General features: G+C 34.6%; 4 protein-coding genes across 5 annotated transcripts; 1 reads left to right on the top strand and 3 right to left on the bottom strand.

Moving 5' to 3' along the window:
• Nucleotides 1-876: 876 nt before the first annotated feature.
• On the bottom strand, nt 877-6,039 carry LOC6040968 (PR domain zinc finger protein 5). The gene is made up of 5 exons (XM_038253395.1): nt 5,883-6,039; nt 4,936-5,820; nt 4,704-4,877; nt 4,380-4,637; nt 877-911 (listed from the first exon to the last, which is right to left on the bottom strand). Exons 2-4 carry the CDS (start codon nt 5,799-5,801, stop codon nt 4,397-4,399), a joined length of 1,281 nt encoding a protein of 426 aa, XP_038109323.1. The 5' UTR covers nt 5,802-5,820; nt 5,883-6,039; the 3' UTR covers nt 877-911; nt 4,380-4,396.
• A 4,369-nt stretch (nt 6,040-10,408) lies between these two features.
• On the bottom strand, nt 10,409-10,909 carry LOC6040967 (zinc finger protein 90). Its single transcript, XM_001850236.2, has 2 exons — nt 10,894-10,909; nt 10,409-10,836 (listed from the first exon to the last, which is right to left on the bottom strand). Exons 1-2 carry the CDS (start codon nt 10,907-10,909, stop codon nt 10,409-10,411), a joined length of 444 nt encoding a protein of 147 aa, XP_001850288.2.
• Nucleotides 10,694-11,911, bottom strand: LOC119765019. Its single transcript, XM_038257900.1, has 3 exons — nt 11,754-11,911; nt 10,894-11,698; nt 10,694-10,836 (listed from the first exon to the last, which is right to left on the bottom strand). The coding sequence occupies exon 2, from the start codon at nt 11,684-11,686 to the stop codon at nt 11,126-11,128; it is 561 nt and encodes a 186-aa protein (XP_038113828.1). The 5' UTR covers nt 11,687-11,698; nt 11,754-11,911; the 3' UTR covers nt 10,694-10,836; nt 10,894-11,125.
• Nucleotides 11,912-18,309: 6,398 nt separating this feature from the next.
• On the top strand, nt 18,310-23,979 carry LOC6052328 (zinc finger protein 649). 2 transcript variants are annotated; one of them, XM_038256369.1, is made up of 6 exons: nt 18,311-19,095; nt 19,156-19,401; nt 22,877-23,008; nt 23,065-23,266; nt 23,329-23,618; nt 23,680-23,974. In XM_038256369.1, exons 1-6 carry the CDS (start codon nt 18,443-18,445, stop codon nt 23,900-23,902), a joined length of 1,746 nt encoding a protein of 581 aa, XP_038112297.1. In that variant the 5' UTR covers nt 18,311-18,442; the 3' UTR covers nt 23,903-23,974. The 2 variants fall into 2 exon arrangements, with proteins under 2 accessions (XP_038112298.1, XP_038112297.1); XM_038256370.1 differs by lacking the exon at nt 22,877-23,008 and having other exon boundaries at nt 18,310-19,095; nt 23,680-23,979.
• Nucleotides 23,980-24,059: the final 80 nt, after the last annotated feature.

Genomic DNA, 24,059 nt, shown 5'->3' with positions numbered 1-24,059 from the left:
TCAAGATTATTATTTTTAAAACATGTACTGGGGTAGGCCACACAAAGTCCATGCACTATTTCGGAAAAAAAGTTTTTTCAATAATGTTTAGAAAAATAGTTACGTTAAAAATTCTTAGTTTGAATTCCGGGGTGACTTTGATAGTCATAGTTTTTCTTGTTAAAATCATATTTAAGATGTTCAAACTTTATTTGTACGTTAAATGTACCATCACTAAAGTAGCTGATATAGTATTTAAGAAAAAAATCAATGTCTATATTTAGTTAACTAAGTGTATAAGCTTTTAAGCAAAATACATATAAATTTTAGGTAAAATTGTTAAAAAGTTTGAATTTTGCCTGAAATTTGTTAAAACTAGTTTTGTTTATAAAATTATCGATTGATATTGCATTTTATACTGAATTCGAAGCACGAATCACAAGTTTTCACATTTTACATGAAATATGTTAAACTGAAATTGCCTATAAATTTGGAGAGTTTTTATAATTGTTTTTCAAAAACACATATTATTTATTTTTTACAAACTTTTTTAATCTTCTCCTAGTGGAAAATTGTCCAAAGAATCCGAAAATGCATTCCGTTTTCCGATTAGAAATCATGTTCATTGAGAAAATCATGACACTTTGAGAAATTTAAGATAATGACTTTCATCAACATTTTTTAACTATAGTTAACTAACTTTTAAAACTTTTCAAAAATTTATGAAAAGTTCTTCTTGAGGTACTTTGAACACTTCTCTACCACGGTCAGTATGTTTCTCAACCATTCCTTATGTATTTCAATTGTACTCGTCATTTTGCGGAAAAATCGCAAACCTATCAAAGTCACCCCGTTTTACGGTACTTATCTTTGAGGGACGGGTGCAGTAGAAAAAAGTAAGCATTCAGTAGTATATATTTCATACATTTATGCAGGGTTGTTACGGAAAAGTCGAAAAAAAATCCGCGCCAGATCCGCGCCGACCCTAAAACCCAATCCGCGCGAAATCCGCGCCATATAAAAAAAATCGCGACAAACAGAAGAGAGTAACATAATGAATGAAATTTCAAACGAATAAAGAATAATACAGAAAGCATTTGGATCAATACCGTTGATCAGTTGTGGATTCATATCCCACCTGCACCAAGTGGAACCTTTTTTGCCAGTTCTGAAACAATACACTCAAACCCCGATGGTTTGACACCAACTGTTGTCAAACGAACGGGGTCACTTTTTAGTTTGACACCCCTTTTACACGGAGTTCACACACACTACCAAACGTTTGTTTTGATAGTGTGCGTGAGCGCCGTGTAAAAAGTGAAACTTTTTAGTTTGACTTTGACCAACCAACGGGGTACAAACTAAAAAAGTGTCCAACGAAAAAGTTACCAACCACCTGGGGTTGAGTGTATTAGCATTTTTTGTAACACTTAAAGTATCGTTGCTTTAAAAACAAATTCAGGAAAAAAATTAAATTCAAACATTTAAAAAATTTAAAACCATAAAATAAATTACCAAATAATAAAATCAAGGGATTTTGTACTTGATAATTCTCGCCAAAATTTAACTCTGGAAAATCGAAACACGAAATTTTTATTATTTTTATTTATTTTAATAATTTAATATTTTAAGAATTTAATAATTTAATAATTTAATAATATGATAATTTAATAATTAAATAATTAAATAATTAAATAATTTAATAATTTAATAATTTAATAATTTAATAATTTAATAATTTAATAATTTAATAATTTAATAATTTAATAATTTAATAATTTAATAATTCAATAATTCAATAATTCAATAATTTAATAATTAAATAATTTTATAATTTTATAATTTAATAATTTAATAATTTAATAATTTAATAATTTAATAATTTAATAATTTAATAATTTAATAATTTAATAATTTAATAATTTAATAATTTAATAATTTAATAATTTAATAATTTAATAATTTAATAATTTAATAATTTAATAATTTAATAATTTAATAATTTAATAATTTAATAATTTAATAATTTAATAATTTAATAATTTAATAATTTAATAATTTAATAATTTAATAATTTAATAATTTAATAATTTAATAATTTAATAATTTAATAATTTAATAATTTAATAATTTAATAATTTAATAATTTAATAATTTAATAATTTAATAATTTAATAATTTAATAATTTAATAATTTAATAATTTAATAATTTAATAATTTAATAATTTAATAATTTAATAATTTAATAATTTAATAATTTAATAATTTAATAATTTAATAATTTAATAATTTAATAATTTAATAATTTAATAATTTAATAATTTAATAATTTAATAATTTAATAATTTAATAATTTAATAATTTAATAATTTAATAATTTAATAATTTAATAATTTAATAATTTAATAATTTAATAATTTAATAATTTAATAATTTAATAATTTAATAATTTAATAATTTAATAATTTAATAATTTAATAATTTAATAATTTAATAATTTTATAATTTTATAATTTAATAATTTTATAATTTAATAATTTAATAATTTAATAATTTAATGATTTAATAATTTAATAATTTAATAATTAAATCATTAAATAATTAAATAATTAAATAATTTAATAATTTAATAATTTAATAATTCAATAATTTAATAATTTTATAATTTAATAATTTAATAATTTAATTATTTAATAATTTAATAATTTAATAATTTAATAATTTAATAATTTAATAATTTAATAATTTAATAATTTAATAATTTAATAATTTAATAATTTAATAATTTAATAATTTATTAATTTATTAATATAATAATTTAATAATTTATTAATTTAATAATTTATTAATTTATTAATTTAATAATTTAACAATTAAATAACTTAAGAACTTTCTTAAAAAATAAAAATCAATTGTAATATTTTCGTAATTTTTCAATTTAATAATTCGTACTCTGTTACGTTTTTTGAGCCTGTAAGTTTTGGCAAATTTAAATAATAAATTCTATTTTTTTATTATTTGAATATGTAAATTCTGAAATTTTAAAGCAAGGGTCCTGATTGCTCAAAATCAACTACTCCATTCGCGAACACAAATAGCAGACGACGCAATACTGCCCTGATGAATTCCTACCGTTTGTCACTTTCACACCATTCGCTTCCGAACACTCTCTATTCTACTCTCCTTCTCTCTCTGATCGGCTCAGTCTCCGAACGGCTCCGGCAGGCCGATCGTCTCCGATCACTCTTAACTGAAAACATTTTTTCTCTGATGCAATGCGTTATACTCATTGATTTGGGTTGCTTAAAATCAATGTTATCAATTAAATTTTGCATTTATTTTGATTTAATAACATTATAGACACCATTCAAAGAAATTTCCACCAAGAAAAAATGGAATTGGTGGCAAACTGAGGGCGTGGAGACAAAAAGACTGCCGCTCTGGCATTTTGTGAGAATGGCTCTTCGCTGAGAATGGTAGTGTGTAAGTGTCCTCGACCGACGGAGTAGGCAAATATTTTCACGATGTATTTGTTCGCTGAGTGAACAGTTCGGGCCACTCACTGGCTGTTTGCGAGTATCATTCGCTCATGAATGCTAGCGGGTTGGAATAGGCGACGAATGGATAGGCAATGAGTGAGTGGTTTCTGTTCATTGAACCGAAAATCAGGACCCTTGTTTCAAAGTGTTGAATTCTAGATTTTCTATTTTTTTAATTTTGAAATTACATTTCGCTTTTAGACTGAGATTTCAACAGATTGCTAAGTGGATTTCGTCATGTTGTGATAATTGGGAGTAGAATCAATTCTACCTGAATCAGAGTGGCAACAGAATTTTTCATTTTTTCAATAAACCAAAAATTTGAAAATTTAAATTTTTATATTGAAAAAACTTAGAAAATCTTAAAAGTTTCATAGCTTCAATTTTTTTAAATTATGTAATTTTCGAATTTTGTTATTTTGATTTTAATAAAAAATTTATTAATACGAGTTGTTAAGCAGATGTTTTAAAAATAATAAGTTTTAACGTTATGTTTAATTTATATCACAAATCTCAATGCATTTAAAAAAATCGCTCCTTGAAGATTATTTCGAAGTTTCATATTAAGAAAAAAAAATCAATAATTTTTAGAAGAAAATTTTCTTCATTAACAACTTCTTAGAAATTGATGTTTTTGCACTCAACGAAAAAGATTGAACTTATTTAATTCTTAATAATATTTTCCTTTGTAATTTGAAAGAAATTCTATCGTTCTCAATTATTTTTTTAAATCAAAATTGCTATCCGCGCGAAATCCGCGCCTGAGCAAAATTAGCCAGCAAATCCGCGCCAGATCCGCGCAATTCGCGCCATCCGCGCCATCCGCGCGATTCGCGCCCTCCGTAACAACCCTGTTTATGGCACATCACTCTATATTCTACAAAATTCCGTCGGCCGCGTTCCCCACCAGTAGATGCGCGTGCCACTGCTGCACGTGCTGCTTCAGCGTGGAGTACTTTGCAAAGCGCTTGTGGCAGGTAAAGCACTGGTGCGTTGGTTTGGGGCTACCTTCCTCGTTACTCTTTTTCCGTGGGGGAGGAGGAGGAGGAGGTGCAGGAGATGATCCGGCTTCTTGATCCGTAGCGTGCGCTATCCGGTAATGGCGCACGAGCTTGTAACTGAAATGGTGGTGGAGGTGACGTTAGTTTTTTTTTTAATTTGTGAAGATTCGTCATTTTACTAACAGTTTTGTGAATGGTTTTGCACAAATGTTGCAATTGTAGATTTGCTTGTCCGATTCGTTGGCCGTTGGGTTAGGATCGTATGATGGCGTTGTAGCTTTATCTTGGTTATCCGTGTTCGGATTGTTCGCAAGCTCTGCAGAATGCAGCGATCGGCAATGTTTCTTCAGGTCATATCTAGAAAATAATTTAAGATATAAGTAGTAGAAGATGTGATTTTTTGAGTTTCACTTACGCCCGCGCAAATTTGCTTCCACAGTACTCGCAGTGGTGCTTTTTCTCTCCGTGAACACTGTTCATGTGACTCCTGAGGGTTCGCTTGTTGGCTAGCTTAGCGTTACACAACGAACAAATCTGCCATTGTCCCGCATTTGATTGTCCATTGTTTGTCTCTGATTGAGGCTTGCAAATCTGACTGTGAACATCCAAGTCTTGTTTGCTGGCGAAACAACGATTGCATGTCTCGCATCTATTTATGTCCACAAGACTTGCAGTTGATTCCACTACTTCCTGATCAACATCGTCAAACACCTCGATCTTGAAGTCTCCAACAGATATCTGCGTAATCAACCCTTCGCTAACATCAACTTGATCAACCAGCGATTCATCTTCCTCCTCCGAAATCGTCTCCGCTTGCATCTGATCCTCACCACTAAGTTCCTCCCCCTCAATCACCAGCACATGATCCCGAATGCTCGACCGCAAATTCTCGATAATCAGACCAGTCTCTTCGTAGAACCATTCATCGCTGGCCTTTATCCCTCGACCTCCATGCCCCCGCCCAATCCAGTCCTGGGCCTTGCAGCAGCACAGTCTAAAGTCCACCATCAGCTGGATCATCTTCCAGCAGGGCGTGCAGATATCAAAGTCGTCCTCCACGTTCAACTCAACGCCGGCAACGCTCTGCATCGTTTGTTGGAACTCCACTGCGTTGGCGCCTGCACTGCTGTAATGGTAGAACTGGCCACCCGGTGGGCGTTCGCGCAGGCAGAGGGCACAGTACGGCGGGTCGACTGCTTCGACCAGCACCGGGCCATCTGGAAGGTTAATCTGGGTTGACGACGGGTTTCCGTCCGGAATGTATACAAGGGGTGGGTTCATCGCTTGTGGCTATGAAATCTTGAATAAGAACTTCTACTTCAGTTTACAATTTCAATTAAATGAATGATTATGAACTTTTACCTTTAAGTTCAGATCATCTGAGAATTACGTTAAGAATCTCACTTGTTTCAGCACAGAACTTGGTTCATCATCTCGTAAACAAAATTAAAATTCACTCACAATTCTGTTTTGACACAAAAAAGCTTGGTGAAAGTTATGCACCGATAGGAGACAAAATCAACAAAACATGGTTCAGTGTTGCCAAAATGGCGTAAACTGTTAGCCCGATCTCACGCACACTAGCGTGCTATATAGAACATGCTGCCCGGTACAAAATTCTGGATTTTTTTTTTTTGAAAGGTCCAAAAAACCAAATTTTCAGTTTTTGCTTTTTGGGTGTTTTTGAAACCGCCTTGAGTCAGAGATATTAAAAAAAAACACCCAAAAAGCAAAAACTGAAAATTTGGTTTATTGGACCTTTATGCCCGGTATCATCACCAATTGGGTACTACCCTATGTCAATTTTTATGTACAACGGTTAAAAAACACGATTAAAAACCATTTCTGGTCACTTTTTTCCATTTTCATGCAAAAAAAAAAAATTAACAAGACAACATTTTTTCGATGGATTAACTATGGTCCCCTTGGAACGAGGTTAATTTTTCAAAATTGATTGAAAAATCCATTTTAAACTCTTTGTGGTCGTACAAAAGGTTATTGTACTCAGAAAAAAAAGCTTTATCGCTGTAAACAATAATAACAGCAATCTAAGCTTCATTTTGGGACCCAATTCTAAAATATGATCATCAATCATCAAATAAACTCTTCTTTTGTTTTAATTTAAAATAAATCAAAAATTAATCCTGGGCTTCAACTTGAAAACGATGCACTTTATCAAAATTTCACAAAAGCTAAGTGCAAATCATCAGATCAAAAATTGGATTTTTTTATAAGGAAAAGATAGACTAAATTTGATACAAATCCAAAAATGCCATTAAAAGTCAAATTTGAAATCGTGGAAAATTGCTCACATATTTTTATACAGATTTGCAAAATAATTATTGTGACTCATGTTTGGGTGTACCAATTTCATCCAATAAATTAAAAAAAAAATAATTGTAGGTATTAAAAAAGTAGGTTCACCCATACAAGTCACCATACAATTTTGGCATCTGTCCATACAAAAATGGCTCCCAAGTATTCCAAAATCTGTAACATTTCAAGGAATTTACTGATCTTTGGCAAAGTTGTAGGTATGGATGAACCCTGTTAAAAAAATAGGCACAAAGAAAAAAAATCTTGCCGAATTTTTGATTACCTTTTTTCACAAAAAATCAATTCACCAAAATGGGTATATTTGATTTCACCCACATTTTAGGACGTGCGACAAAAGGTCGAAATACATAAGGTCAAATGGACAAAAGGTCGAATGCCAAAAGGTCGAAAGACAAGGTCGAATAGACAAAAGGTCGAAAGTGGACAAAAGGTCGAATGGACAAAAGATCAAATGTGAAAAAAAATTAAACAAATAGTTATAATGATAAACTTCTATATAAATCTTGTTGAATTTTTTTCTTACAAACAAATCTGACCAGGCTTCACTGAACACCAAGATCAGGTGCGCCGTGGTGCGGTTTTCGTGTCACTCTAGAACCCAAACCGAGCTGTTTATTGTCACACCATAGCAACTGTACCGAAAGCACCTTGGTACACCACCGGTGCACCCAACTGTATACCAAGATGCAACTCAACAGAATAGGGACGTGGCGTTACATCGTGCTGCCACCTGTTTTTTTTAAGCGCAAGTGTGGAAAAGTGCTGAGTCATCGTCTAAAAATAGACGGCGTCCTATCTCGCCCAGCAAAATGAAGTCGATAAAGTAGTCGGTTTCGATGAGAAAAAGTGGAAAACGTGGTCTAAAAATAGCGACGCCATCCCCCTATAGGGGGATGGCGTCGCTATTTTTAGACCACGTTTTCCACGACGCCATCCCCCTATAGCGACGTCGCTATTTTTAGACCACGTTTTCCACTTTTTCTCATCGAAACCGACTACTTTATCGACTTCATTTTGCTGGGCGAGATAGGACGCCGTCTATTTTTAGACGATGACTCAGCACTTTTCCACTCTTGCGCTTAAAAAAACCAGGTGGCAGCACGATGTAACGCCACGTCCCTATGGTTGATCCAAGTAAACCGGAGGCGACATTGTTTTGATTGAGGTTTGTTAGCCATCATTCACATCTTCGGGGTGGCCTGGCGGTTGTGATCTCCGTCTTTTAATCACGAGGTTCCTGGTTCAATCCTGACATAAATATTTTAGAGGTTTTTTTTCTTCAATTTTTATTATCAAAATTAGTGATTACATACATTTAAAAAAACTTCTTCGAACCTGCGACGCTCTAGTCAAAGGGTTAAAAAATTGAATGGATTTTTGTAGTGGAATAGAGAAAACGTTCTGTATTATGCAGGCAGAAAATGCCTATTTCAGGATTATATGCACTAGAAGTTAGAGTTTATATTTCATGACACTACGATATTCTATTCCTAAAGAATTATTCTGAATAAATAAAAACATTCAAAAAATATAATAATAACTGTCGAGATTCGAACCAAGAACCTTTAAAATACTAATGCAGTGCCTTTGACAACCACACCATTAAGAAGTGTTGATTTCAGCTGGCTTGCTAGGCATCAAGAGTTCTAAACTTCTCCCGTGTGGTAGGCGCAGAAACCAAGTCAGTTTTGTGTACCCGATCCACACCGCCGTCACACCAAACTTTGGTTTCGGTGCACCGATCAAGCTACCGAGCTGTGTCGGGTTTTTTTCGTGACGAGAAATGGTGCGCATAGAAAAACCGGTATCATAGCAAACCGTTGTCGCACCCGTCAAAAGGAAAGTCTGAATCTGACTTTCTTTCTGTGAGGTTATCCTTGGTTTATCCATCCATTCAGTAACGATCTTTTTTTAAATAAACAGAATAACTTCCGAACCAGTTTTTGAGAAGATTTCCATTCTTTCAAACATGAGCTGTTCTTTTAAAAAAGTTCGACTTCTAAAATATTTTGTAAGTTTATTTTTATTTAAAAAAACAATCTATTCTTGACTTTTTTTTAAGGTGAGGAAGGCAAAACAACCTTTTCTTATTTGTCGTAATATTTTTGTGAGTTTTTTCAATTTTTTCAAACATTAGCAGTTCTTTGAAAAAAAGTTCGACTTCTGAAATGTTTTGGCAGTTTGCTTTTGTTTAAAAAAAAAAACAACATACAACTTTCCATAGCTGCTTTTTAATATTTGCGTATTCAGACTTACATTATTAGTTTTGTAATATTTTTTTTATTTCGACCATATGTCTTTCGACCTTTTTCTTACATTTTCATTGGGTCATATACAAATTCTGAAATTTGTATGACCCTATCTCACCCCCAGACCCAATGTCACCCCTGATGACGGTACCATTTTTTTTTGGTATGAAAAGATGCCAAAATTGTATGGAGATTAGTATGGGTGAACCAATGATGGCTTCTTTGGTCATAGGAAAGGCACCCACAAAGTTTGAGCCAAATCAACAAATACAAAAAATAAAAATGGCCGAAATCTGCCGTTCACTTATAAAAAATGTTAGAAATTGAAATTATAAATGGAAATAAACATTTATTATTCAGGTTTGGATCAGAATTTATCTTTTTTAACTATTCAAAGAAAATAATATTGTATGTTTTTTTAATATATATTTAAGTTTAACACAAAAAGATTGTTTTTTTTCCATATTATTTTTAATCTTTGAAAAAAAATTACCAGATCCTAGCTCTCTTCCAAATCACTTCAAAACGAATGACCAAACGAAGCATGACGACCGTAAAAAAAATGCAGCAAATTTTTAATGGAGTTCATGGAAATTGTTTTATTATTATCATTACATTTATCTAAGTAGGCGGAGGTCAAATATTGGTGAAATATCTGTTACAGTCTGTTAAGGCATATTCAGAAGAAATTTTATGAATATCAACATTTTCAACAAATTTTCTCAAAAATTCTGCAAAATCGAAAAAAACATCGTCAAAAAAAAGTTGCTCTTGACCCACCGACAGAATATTTGGGTTCACCCTGCAAATGGTCCTGAAAGAGTCCGCATTTTATGGTGCCAAACGTCAGACTTGTCGATTTGTTTTATCTCTATGTTTTCGTAAAAACACCGTATTAATCCAACGAAATATTTGAGGCAAATTTCTTTTCTCTGTCAATAATTATGTACGTCCATAATATTATCTGGAGTTTTTTTTTAAGGACCAATAAACCAAATTTTCAGTTTTTCTTTTAGGGTGTTTTTAATACCCCTGACTCAAGGCGGTTTAAAAAAACTCAAAGAGCAAAAAAAATAAAATTTGGTTTATTGGACCTGTTTTCAAAAAAATACCGTATATTTTCATTTTATTTTTATTAGTTTTGTTTTACAAGAACATTTTTATCATTTATCGCTTTAAGCATCTTCTAAAATTCAATCTGCAAAAAAATAAAATTAAGGGGAAAAATCAAGAAACGTTTTACAACTACAATGTAAAAATAATGAAATCGCAGTTTGAATTGTAAAAAAAAATCACCAAGAATCAATTCTGCACCGGATGCATTCGCCGCTTATGGTACTGCATCAACGGTCGGTGCGTGAAAGTTTTCCCGCATTCGTCACACTTGAACTGCGAGTCGGATTCCGCGGTGGTAACCACCTGCTTTGCGGAACAACTTGCCACCGGCAGGTTCTGTGCCGTTTTGAGGATCGATGCACCGTGAAGCTTAACACGATGCTGCGTCAACCAAGACCCCCGCCGAAACCGCATTCCACACTCGCCGCAGGCATGTTTGGCCTCTCCGTGGACCGCTATCATGTGGTCCGCCAGGGCTCGCTTACTCTTCAGGTCGTAGTTGCATATGGGACACTTTTGCGGTTCCTTGGCGCACTGCATCTCGTGGATGTACCGGTTGACGTTTCCGACGAAGCTCCGGTTGCACCGTTTGCGGCATTTGTATGGGGATTTGCCTGGAAATTACGAGTTTTTCAAAAGTGATTCTCGATTTTTTTTTTATTTGCACTTACCGTCATGTTTGTTCATGTGAGTTTTAAGCAGGGCAGGATATCTGAACGAAACTGAGCAAATAGGGCACTTGTGTTTAAAGTGAACTGCATCGTCCTCTCCTCTGCACTGAACAAAGTGCGTTTTCATCCCTTGCACGCTGTCGAATGTCCGGTTACACTTGCTGCACTCGGAGATTTCGAACGGAAAATCATTCGTATCAACCGAGCCCTCAGCTTCGTCGGATGATCTAATCTAAGTACTGAAGTCTATTTCGTCGTCGTCATCCTCCTCGATCAGAATTTCACCTTCAACCATGTCGGAAACCATTTCCTGCGTGAAATCCAGATATTCCGGTTCGGCCTCTCCATCCGATGTTTCGATTTTAACATCGATGTATTGCGAGGGAAATTCATCCAAGCTTGCATCAGACTCCTCCAGATGATCCACGGCCTCCACCTTGACAGCCACCGACAGGTTCCTGATCAGCTCCGCGTGAGTCGCCACGGCAACGCGGACATTCTCAATCACCTGGGCGGTCCGTCCGGCGAGCCACTTGTCGTCGCTTTTAACTCCCTGTCCGAACTGCCTCAGCTTCACGTTGGCCTCCAAACAGCACGCCCGAAAGTCCTGCAGCAACTGGACCAACTTGAGGCATGACTTGCACGTGTAGAAATCATCCAGTTCAAGCTGGACCCCGAGAACGGCATTCATTGTATTGCGAAACTTGGAGTTGGTCCCGATGTTGTACCCGAAAAAGCTGCCATCTGAAGGGCTCCGGCGAAGACACAGGGCGCAGAACGTCGAGTTGTCCATTGCAGAACTTCACTAAAATAACAAAAGACATTAGTTAAAACGTGAATAGCATGAATTACTACGTTACCTTGGTTAAAATAAATCGAAAAATATAGTTATTACGAAATTGAACAAAATTTATAATCAAAACAATCAAATAATCCACATGTGTTCACGGGAAATGTTTCATAATTAATAATGTGCACTAGTATGACCGCGCCTTCGGTGTTACGCACACCACCAACGACGTTGCTTTTAACGTAAATCGTACACTCTTGCCAGAAAGTATTCACGTTTGGGGAGTGTGTTCGACAAACATTTACTCAGTTCTAGCACAGAGTGTATTGTGGTATAATGTAAAGTCATATTTCAGCTCTCTTTCTGATTCTGAGGTAAAAATGATAGCGAGTGCTCGTGGATTTCAGTTTAAAAATCAAAAATAAAATTACAGTAGTTTTTCGGTAACTGGGCGTTGTTTAACTGGGTGCTCGATAACTGGGCCGTAGCCCAGTTAAAAAGCAGACAATCGTCAAAAAACAAAAACAATCCGAAATGACCAAGGGGTTAATGGATGCAAAATCATGTTTTATAAATAATAAAAAAACAATCTTTTTTTTTAATTTTAAGTCAAAATTTAAGAAATATGAAAAGTATGCATTGTAAATAAGTTTGAGTAACTTTTATTTTTATATTTCATCAACCCAGTTAACGAGCAGCATTCGGTGAATGGGCTACATTCTCAGCCCAGTTACCGAACAAGTACTGACTCCACCGAGGCAGGACCCAGGGAGACGACTCCTACAACTGGATTGAGCCATCTACCTAACCCTTTAGGTTATACCGGGGCCAACATTTACTTCCCCATCCGACGGAAGGCGTGGTCAGACAAATCTCATCTCGAAAAATGCCACCGGGGCCGTGTCTGTGATCGAACCCAAGCCGACTGGGTGATAGGCAACCACGGTTACCCCTACACCACGGTCCCGGATTTCAGTTGAGTTAAATTATTTTTATCAAAACATAATTCTTATCTTTGAAAGAAAATCATGTCAATGATTTTTTGTTTCGCCATTAGGTTAACCTACACCGTGCCAGGGTGGTCCCAAAAATGGTTATATTCGTTATAAGTTCAAAAACATAACTTCGAACCATTTCAACCGATTTTTGCTGTCTTGGACGCAAATGAAAGGTATTGGCTGGACCAAAGAGCCTATGTCTGAAAATATTTTTATCGGATTTCTTGGACTTGGACTTGGACACGGCGCGCAAAAACGAGAAAATGACGAAAACGAAAAAAACAACTTTTTCCCCTAAAACAGAGAAAATGTGATTTACGAAATGTGGTTTTTGAGCAAATTTACATAAATAGCCATTTTTGCAACCACCCTAGCACGGTGTAGGTAACCCTAATGGCCAAACAGAAAAATATGAGTTAAATTATTTTAGCCAAGGAACCTCCATAAAAGTTTGAGCGCGATCGGAGATCTTTTATTTCGGTTTATGCTCTTTTCAAATGGAATTGCTTGTGTCCCAGAACTCAAATTTGACTTGACCCTTTCAGGCCTGAATTTACAAAAAAATATTTCTAAGCTAATGATGGGAGAATGGTCCAGAGTTCCATACGAAAAGAGAGAATGCTTTAGAGCAATAAAGCATTTAATTTATTTTATTCATACAGTTTACCTACTTTCCAAATAATAAATTAAAATGCTAGGCAAATTCAGAACTGTTTTTTTTTTACATTTTTTATTACAATATTCTTCGATGCACCGATAATGGAATACCCGATTCGAGTGGTAGTTTGACAGTTCGCTCCATAAGAAACACATTGCTTACTACCAATCGCGTCGGGTACTCCATTGATTGCAAATTTCCAGCAAAATTTCTTGAATCCACAAAATTCTAAAAGAATGTTGAAGCCAAAGTTAAAGAACGTTATGCAAAACTACAGTGAATAGAAAAAGTTTTAAAATGATCTTAATTATTTTTTAATCCTTGTGTAGGGAATGAGCAGTGTTAATGTGAAATAAAGGAAGCCGAAAATGATTAGGAAATGGTAAATGCTAAATAATTAAATAAAGTTCGACTTTTTGTTTGGTCAAACCTTCTTTACTCAAATTTGGGTAGAATGCCTAGAAGAATGAGTTGCGTTTCAAAAGAATTACATTAAACTTTTGAATAAGTTGTCGCGTTTCAGCGTGCATGGTTGAATTTTGACAGCTGCTTGCTCGAGAATGACAGTCATTTGACGAACGCGAAAAGAGTAGGATGTGCGCGAGAATTCGAGGTGGATTTTGAAAAAAAAATTGTTTTGTTTTGTTCCGTCACCACATGGCGCAGTTCGGCAGGTTCAGTGTAGTGTAGGAAAAATAATAGAATTGGCGATTTCATCACAAGGACGGCAGATGGAAATCTAGAAGGTGGTATATATGTGTTTTTGTGTCTTCTTGATTGCACCAAAGAAGGTAAGAGAAACGATGGCCAACTGGTTGTAGCATCAGATAAAAAAAAAACAAGCGTTTGGGGTGCCAGAAGATTTTTCAAAGTCTGTAAGGATTAGAGAAAAGTCTGTAAAAAAAATCTTCGCGCTCAAACCGGCGCAGAAGGTTTGAGCGCGAAGAATTGAATTCATTTAAATAAGTCGAGGGAGTCCTGAGATGCTCGGTGCAAACTTTAACTTTACTTGTACACACAATATAAAGCTCTAGAAAAATCAATTTTGATAGTGTGTGGTTCTTAGAAGGAACATAACTGTAATTTTAATGGTTTGTTTATACTAACCGACGTAAAAAAATAAAATAAAAAAAGATGAAAACTGTTAATTATTTTGAAAAAAGAAAAATAAAGAAAAGGGCAATGAATCCATGGCGCAGAAGTGATATGAAAAAAAAAAAAAACAAAGCAAGATCGATGGAATCAGGCAAAGAAGTGATTCGATGAAGCAAACAGTTTTACAAATGAAAACTAGCCAAAAAAAAAAGGGCAAGAACACAAGAAATTACAAGCCAAAAAAGAAACGGCGATTTACTCAAGAAAAACTAGCCAAAAAAGAAAGGGCAAGAACACAAGAAATACAAGCCAAAAAAGAAACGGCAGTTTACTCAAGAAAAACAAGCCAAAAAAGAAAGGGCTATCAAAGAAGAGATTGAATAAAGTGAAGAACAAAGTTACAGAGTAAAGATCAAATCTAAAGTGATTTTATTATAAACACATATGCGCCATGGGTTTTATGACTCTATAAATAATTAGTTATTGAAAAAAGGTAAAGAAGTGTTAAAAAAAAAAAATAAAAAAAAAATAAAAGCAATAGAAGAGGCCTCATATTTGTGCTTATGATTTGTGTTGATGATTGTAATTTCTTGGGAATCTGATTAAATGTGTAAAATTAGTAAAAGTAGTTCAAGAATGGGAATTTTAAAAAGAAATTTCAGTCTATTTCAAGAGCAATGAGTTGAGATGTAATTGGCTTGATACCGTATTGCCTCATATTCGTGCTTATGATTGAGTTTCTAGGAAATCTGAGAAATGTGTGAATTTAATATCAGTATCGCAAAAGTGTAAAGAAAACTATGAAACACGTAGGAAAACAATGAATTTTTATACAATTTATGATAATTAGCATATTTGAAATAATAACAGCTGATTTTTTTTTGTCTTATTTTATTTGAGCGTTACAACACAACAAAACAAAAGAGAAAAAAACATATTAAAGAAATTAAAAAGAGTAGTGGCATGAGGGAGAGGGGGGAATGAGCAGTGTTAATGTGAAATAAAGGAAGCCGAAAATGATTAGGAAATGGTAAATGCTAAATAATTAAATAAAGTTCGACTTTTTGTTTGGTCAAACCTTCTTTACTCAAATTTGGGTAGAATGCCTAGAAGAATGAGTTGCGTTTCAAAAGAATTACATTAAACTTTTGAATGAGTTGTCGCGTTTCAGCGTGCATGGTTGAATTTTGACAGCTGCTTGCTCGAGAATGACAGTCATTTGACGAACGCGAAAAGAGTAGGATGTGCGCGAGAATTCGAGGTGGATTTTGAAAAAAAAAATTGTTTTGTTTTGTTCCGTCACCACACCTTGTAAAATAATTAAAATGTGGATGAAGAAGTTGCATATAACGTGAGATAAAAGAGAAAAAGATTTTGTATATTTTGATTATAAATTAAGTTTTTTCTTCCATTGGTTTCAAACACATTACTGGTTGGAATAAAATTTACTTAGCATTTTCTATGGTTTCATAATTTTCTGGAATTATTGGAAACATCTGTTTCAATTCCGTTGTGAAATTGCTTTTTTCCCTGTCTTTCTCGATCGACGACATCTTTCTCTACCAAAAATTAAAAAAATCGAATAGAAATACTGTTCGATACAAGTGCTACTCTTTAGCATTGGAAAAGTTGAACTTTTAAGTAATTGTAGCGAAATAGTAATTTATGGAACAGTGCTAAAAAAACTAAGTTTGGCAACCGGTTGTTTACAACATCTTTCGCATTTCTAAGAATCACCCTATGAATGGAATTTTTAGTAAAATTGCCATTTGTTTAGGCCAATTCAAATATTTTTCAAAGTTTTTGTTCAAGAGGGGAGGAGGTCAAAAAAATAAAAAAAAAATCTATAAAAATTTAAACAACAAGCTATAGTCTCAACATTTGAAAGAAAAATTGATTTAATAGTAGTTGCAAAAAGAGATTTTTTTCAGTACGAGTCGAGTGGATAAATACGAAGAGTGCTGAAAAAATCAAGTTTTGCATCGAGTTCCATATAACATTTTTTGCAATTCCGAAAAACACCCATTGAGTGAAATTTTAAGTCAAATTTTCTTGTATTTGGCAATAAATCGTTTAAATCAAAAAAATGTTGAAAAGTGTTACATTTCGAAACAAGTGCTAAAAAGTTCAACTTTTCAGCACCCAATTCAGTGCTGTAAAGTGGAACTTTTCAGCATTTATTTTGAAAAGTGTTGCTATTCGATTCTGTTATTTTTGGTACAGAAAAGTAGGCTATTTCGTCGTTCAAGAATGACAGGAAAAGTAAGTAGTTTCACGACGGAATTGCAAAAAATACATTTTACACTAGTTCATTGGTTTTCAATCATTCATAAAAAAAGTTAGATTTGACAAAAAAAAACATTTTAAATAAATCTTTCCCAGTTCCTGAGGGGAACACCCTTGAAGATTAATAGGGCCGGCATTTACAAAGCGGATTCAGTGGCAGTTTCTAACTCAACTATTGTTAACGCACTACCTTCCCTTTACCAAGCAATCGAATCCAGAAGAGAAACAATCACCAGTTGAATTGGTCCGAACCGGGATTTGAACCCCGATCTACCGCTTGCGAGGCGGAAGCGTTACGCTACGTGATTTGGTCACACATTTTAGAGAAAAAAAAGTTGCGGCACTGTACATCGAAAATTGTACTTGAGTTTTCATTGAAATAATTTAGTTTGGTGAAAAAAAAACATTCAAAACTATATTGAAAAGTATTACAACGCCTACTCAGGGAATTGGATCCTAAAATGAAGCTTAGATTGCTGATATTATTGTTTACAGCGATAAAGCTTATTTTTCTGAGTACAATGAACCTTTGTACGACCACAAAGAGTTTAAAATGGATTTTTAAATCAATTTTGAAAAATTAACCTCGCGGTCCTTCTTGACAGAAAAGTTCCTACTTGACAGCTCGTTCCAAGGGGACCATAGTTGATCCATCGAAAAAATGTTGTCTAGTCAAAAAAAAATTTTTGCATTAAAATGAAAAAAAAAGTGATCAGATATTGTTTTTAATCGTGTTATTTACCGTTGTACATAAAAATTGCGTAGGGCTTTAGTACCCAATTGCCATGTTGAAAACATTTCGTAAAAACATGCAAACATGGGAATTAAATCGCTCTTTATTCAACAATATTGGGCACAATTTTGCTTATATGTAATCAAAACAGATATTGGTGGAATGTGCAATATGCTGTCTTTCTACTCATAAAAATGTTGATGGAAATCTATATTAATCCATCGATTTTTAGCGACTTTTCAGAAGAAATATCCTTTAACTCATAAAACTTTGCCAGACAAGATTTTGAAAATACTTATAACCGGCTATAACTCGTCCGTGCGATTGGGGTATTAGATTGCATGTTATAAGATCACTTTGGAGCATTAGAAGATTGATACTTGAACTTATGAACTTATAATTTGTATTCTGTTGTGCCTGCTTTAATTCAGTTCTAAATTTTTCAATATTTCACAGTTGACAAGTTGATCATAAGCATTTATCCAGATTACTAAGCAGCAGCCTTAGAATCATCTTCCAATAATCGAGTCTGTTACTAATTTGTCAGAATGTCTTAAATTACTGTTTGCTTCAATATCATAATTTCTTGCCTAAAAAAATAGAGATTCGATCAAAAAGCCTGATACATATGATCAAACGGATCCTTAGAAGCCAACTTCAAATAAAAATTAGTGTTGGTTTGCCTCCAACTGTTCTAACCATCCATGTATTTTCATTATAACAGTTTTCCCACTGTTCAACTACATACACATTTTACAAATGTGCTTGTGTGTTGCCCCTAGCTGGCACAGGTAGTGCAATTTACTGCTGCCTTGCATTAGTGTTAATGCTTGCGATGCACAAAAGTTTGAAGTTTTTAAAAGCCTGTCATTTGGGACCAAAACAGAGATCGGATTGTTTACACGCAGGCGGCATCTTAATTCATTAAAAATTTAGTCAATAGGTTTAAATATAAGTTCAAAGTGTATAGTGCTAAGTATCGCGCAGCGATGGCAATCCTTATAAAGCAAGAGTTGATCATCAACGCCGAGGAGGAGCACGCTCCCGCGCTGGAACCGACCGCCATCAGCGATTCAGCCGCCACCTTTTGCGCCCTCTGCATCCGGGAAGTGCCCACAAATGGAAACTTTTTCGAGTTCACGCACCAAAACTCGACCGAGTTCCGCGATCTGCTCGGGGAGCTGTTTGGCATCGACCTTCACCTGCAGCACTTTATCGTGTGCCGAACCTGCTGGAAGATGCTGCAGATGGTGGGCGACTTTCGGGAGTGCTGCCTCAAGGGACAGAGCTGGATGGAGCGGTTCGTGGGCGGCATCCGGAGTGACGACGATTGGCTTTCGGACGAGATGACGCAGATGATCGACTGCCTGCAGGCGGCCATTGAGGACCACATGGAGCAGATCGAGCAGAACGATGCCATCGACGAGGGGGGATATTCGGTGGGGAAGGTTCAAGCTGGCGAAACGCTCGAGTCGCTGGAGGTTAATGGATCGTACGGGGGTGACGGGCATGAAGAGTACGACGAGGCAGAGCAGAATTCGCTGAGCTTGGTCATTGCTGAGGCACAGTTGAGTGAAGTAGGAGGGTTGAACACATCAAAAGGGGATATAATGTGCAGAATATGTAATGTTCCATTGAAAAAGTTAGTTGAAGGGGCACTAGGTTAGGATTATAACTTCTAATATTAACCATACGATTTTAGGGACAGCCTTGTGAAACACAAGCGATCGAAGCGGCACAGACTTCAAGTCAAAGTACATAAACGGACACAACTGAATCATGTTGGGATTACTGTAGAAACGGAACCATCGCTGGAATCGGATCAATCCGATTGGTACGAGGACTTGAACGAATCTAATGCCGCAAATGTCGAAGTTGTCCAGGAAAAAGCAAGTGACGATCAAAAAGAAGTGGAGTGTAAAATTTGTAACATGAAGTTTTCTAGAGGGTAAGTTGGATTGTTAAGCTGTTCTCTAGCTTTTCGCAAAAAAGAGATGTTTTGTTTTTCTTTTAAAACATTTTGCGTCATTGGCTCCTGTAAACAAGATTGCATAAAAGAATTTACGGGTGCCACATATAAAGGCTTTAGAAATATTCGGAAATTATCGTAGGGAAGAAATTTTCTGATTGTTTTGTTGTCTGTAGCTTATTATGAAAAGTGTTTCATAAAGTTTTTTTTTTTTAATTTGATGATATTATTTTTTGCATCACCTCGATGAGCAATTCCCTGAGAAATCGGTCATTCGAGTTTTTTTTTGTATTTTTTAATCCGGCTGAAACATTTTTGGTGCCTTCGGTATGCCCAAAGAAGCCATCATTAGTTGGTCCATATAATTTTCCATACAAATTTGGCAGCTGTCCGTGCAAAAATGATAATTAAAAAATCGGTATCTTTTGAAGGATTTTTTTGATTGATTGGCAATATCTCTGCAACTAAGGTTCGTATCATAAAAGTTCCAAATAAGAAATATAGAGAATTTTCTTAGCATTCCAAAAAAAAAATTAAGGTAGGCAAACATGTGCTCCAATTTAAAAAAATTAAAAAGTGCGACTATTTGCAAAAAAGTTACCTAAAAACTGCCTTAACTAGAAAGCGGTGCATTTTATCAAAATGTCACTAAAGTCTTTTTGATCAAATTCAATTTTACATCGAAAAATGAAGTTGAAAAATTTGTGCGACCGGTATTTCGATTTTTTGAAAAAATCAGTATTGATTCAAAAATTCATAACTCGGTAAAAGATTTTTTACCCGCTCTGGAAATATCCGAAAAGTTGGCGTTTGAAAATAAAACTAAAATAGTAGTTCATGCAAAAAGTTGCAAAAAGATTATTTTTTCAGCACGAGTCGTACATTTATACAACGAGGTTCACCGTGCTGAAAAAATCAAGTTTTGCAACGAGTTCCATACAACATTTTTTTGCAATTCCAAAAAACACACACTGAGTGAAATTTTATGTCAAATTTTCATGTATTTTATCAATAAATCGTTTAAATCAAAAAAATGTTGAAAACTTTTCGAAACAAGTGCTGAAAAGTTCAACTTTTCAGCAACCATTTGAGTGCTGAAAAGTAGAACTTTTCAGCATTTTTTTTGAAAAGTGTTGCTATTCGATTCTGTTATTTTTGGTACAGAAAAGTAGGCTATTTCGTCGTTCAAGAATGACAGGAAAAGTAAGTAGTTTCACGACGGAATTGCAAAAATAGTGTTTTTTGGAAATCAAGTTCTAGTGACAAAAAGTGAGTTTAAAAACCACCAAAATGTGTAGGTATTGTTGAGGACTATTGAGAAAAAATAGGTACACGGAAAAATGCCGATTTTTATTTAACATTTTTTTCACAAAAGCTCAATTTCTCAAAATATGTATTTTTTTATTTTTCAGATTTTTTGGTATGTTTTAGGGGACAACCCGCAACCTTTGATCCATAGAGAAGCATGGTCAAAAAATCTGCCGCCATGTTATGAATTTATGAAAAAATCGAAATTTTACATAAAAAAATTGACCACAATTTTTTATGTAAAATTTAATTTGCAATCGAAAAGTACAGTCATCCCACATATTCGGAACACCCACAAATTCGGAACACTTTTGTGATAATTTGTCTATAGCATGCCAAATGAATCTTTTCTGGCGACCCTTCTATTTTTAGGACCTTTATTTGGACATTCTCTTGCTATTTCACTAGCAAAAGGACATCTTTTTGAATAAAAAACTGCATTTCGAGACTGTTTTGTTCAGAGCTGCAAAACACTGCCTCCAAATTGCCTGTTCCATAATTGTGGGATGTTATTGTGCCTCCCACAATTGTGAAACACCTGAATTTAACAGATATTTTCACAAAAAAAACGTTATCAGACCATTTATAAAACATTATTAAGCTTTAGTTTCATTGTTTCCAGTGTGTGAAGTCATTATTTTGTAGAAAATATGTACTCCTGGAGAGAATCAAAGTTTGTTTACATCCGTAAGAAAAAAGTGTTCCGAATTTGTAGATTTCAAGGGTCAAAGTTTTTCGTCAAAAACTTGATATAAAAGTCAAAATTTGCAGTTGTTCAATACAGCATTCGAAAGATCGCAAGAAAAGCTTTCAAATGAAGGTAAAAGCGAATCATTAAGTTCAATTATCGATTTTCTATGATTTTTTGAACATTGGCCGATCTGTAAACTGTTCCGAATATGAGGGATGGCTGTACTCACCAGATTTTTTGAATAAAGGGCTCCGTTTTCAAGATATAGCCACCGAAAGTTTGATTTAAACGAAATATTTGCAATTTTTCGATTTAAAAAAAAAGTTACCATGAGTAACCGTTTCTATTTTTTTTTAATCAGGACTAATATTCGGGAAGGCCCCCACAAAGTTTTAGCCAAATCAAAAAATACAAATAAAATCAATTTCCGGTTTTAGTAGAGAGTTGCTCTGATTCAAAATGGCTTCTTTGGGCATACCGAAGGCACCAAAAAAGTTTCAGACGGATTAAATAATACAAAAATTAAAATTGCAAAAAGACCGATTTCGTAGGGAATTGCTTTGATCATTTTGCATTGTTATTGTTTTTTTTTTTTTGGCATTTGGCCTATAGTTAAACAACACTCAGTTAACGAACAAATACTGTAGTTCTATGCAGATTTGTATCAAAATGATAAGTTTACCGTTTGGGGTGTAGTTTGACAAAATTACCGCTATTGACAGTACAAAACCTTCATCAATTGCAGGGACTGGTCGGATTAGGAATGAAAAGTCGTTTGTATGATGTTCCAAAAGGAAGCTTTTTTTTTCTTTTTTTAAATTCTTTATTATAGAGTTTTGCAGCCGAAGACACTCAAAAGGAATCTAGGGAGGCCAGCTATTGTTTAACACTTTGGGTTTTTTGGAAAAGTTAACTGCTGTCTTGGGATTTGCAAGATTAAAAATCCAGCTGTCAAAATGCATATCCGCTCTTTCCTCACCGAGGGATAGGACAGAAAATAACTTATAAATATCAATATAATTTTTTTACGAAACGAAATTTAAGCGTCAAAAAGTCATTCTCAAAATTTTCGAATATTTTCAATGCGAAGATTATTTTTGAATTTTTTTTGCCTTCCCAGTCCAATTCGTTCTCCCCCCATTTCGAACAAATCAGCTGTTGAAAGGTAGTCCATATCTCAGCTCATAATAACATCTGCACCAATGTAATTGTTGAAGCAACCTAATAAAATGAATATTTTCAATGCACTTTTTTATGGACAGCACCCAAATTTTTAACGGAGTTTTGTATGGTCGAATCAATAACGCAAAATGTACTTTTTGGACATAACAAACGGAATGGACGATGCTAAATTTAAATTTAAAACAGCCAAACAAAATTCGATTTGCGAAATTGTAGAGAAGTGCTCTATTAAAACTTCAATGATTGTAACTTTGCTCTCTGGTGTAATCCCAGAGCAAATTTCGACAGACACAGACTGACTAAGCAGCATCAGCTGCAAGCCAAAGAAGCTGGCTACGAAGAGGAACTTGGACTGGCTCTCGTGGGAACCACCTGTACCGTTTGTAATCTTACTTTCGGAAGAAAGTCAGTTGAATTGTATGGTGTTTTTTTGCAATCGTATATAATTGGTCAAATTTTAGTGATTACTTCCAAAAACATTTGATGACAAAGAGGCACCTGATGCTGGTCGATAAACAAAGCGGAACTGACGGAGCTGACATTTATATTCTACCCGAGAATGAAATTACCCCTGAACATGAAGTTAACCAAATCAGTCCACATCCGATTGTGACTGAAAAAATTCAACAGAATAACGGCGAGGAGGGTATTGTCTCAACAGAGGTAAAATATGTCTCTGGAGGATCATGAAATTCTGTTCCTAACCATTGTTTTACTATTTTCAGCACAAGTGCCGATTTTGCCAGTGCCTTTACGCGAACGCGTACCAGCTGGAGAAACACATTCACAACATACACTTTGACAACATGCTCCAGTGTCGCGTGATGTGCAAGAAGCGATTCCTGAGCAAGAAAAATCTCATCCTCCACGAGAAAATCTGCCGGGACAAGTCGCTCACCTGTTCGTTTTGCAAGATCAAGTGCGGCTCGCGGAAAGCCCTGCTCGCGCACGAGCGCAACTTCCACAACGGAACGGTGTGGAAGTGCAAGTACTGCGATAGGAAGTACAAGAAGCGGTAACTGGTTACATTAATTTTATTATAAAAGTTTAAATTTCAAAGAAACACATTCTTGTAGATCGGACCTGAAACATCACCATCTGGTCAAACACGGAAAGGATGCGGGCAAACATTGCTGTCAGCTGTGTGGAAAGTTCTTCAACACGGCAAAATCGCTGGAATATCATCAGTTTACCCACACCGGGACGCGACCGTACTCGTGCGAGCACTGTGGAAAAGGCTTCATCTACTACACCGGGATGAACAGACACATTCGCGATGTACATAAAATATACACATGAACTGATGATTTTTTCTTTTGAATGTTGGACTGAGTTTAATAAACGACAAAATATATGTTTGGTTTGCAAAAATTAAATTTGAGTATCATTTTAAAAAGAAATCTTGTACCAGCAACAGTGCCATTGAAAATACGGTTTCCGCGATTCGTGGGTGCGA

The sequence above is a fragment of the Culex quinquefasciatus genome, chromosome 2 (assembly GCF_015732765.1).
Source record: "Culex quinquefasciatus strain JHB chromosome 2, VPISU_Cqui_1.0_pri_paternal, whole genome shotgun sequence".
NCBI classification, from domain to species: Eukaryota; Metazoa; Arthropoda; class Insecta; order Diptera; family Culicidae; genus Culex; species Culex quinquefasciatus.
The sequence above is the reverse complement of the archived record's forward strand: the minus strand, read 5'-3'. Positions and strand labels throughout refer to the sequence as shown.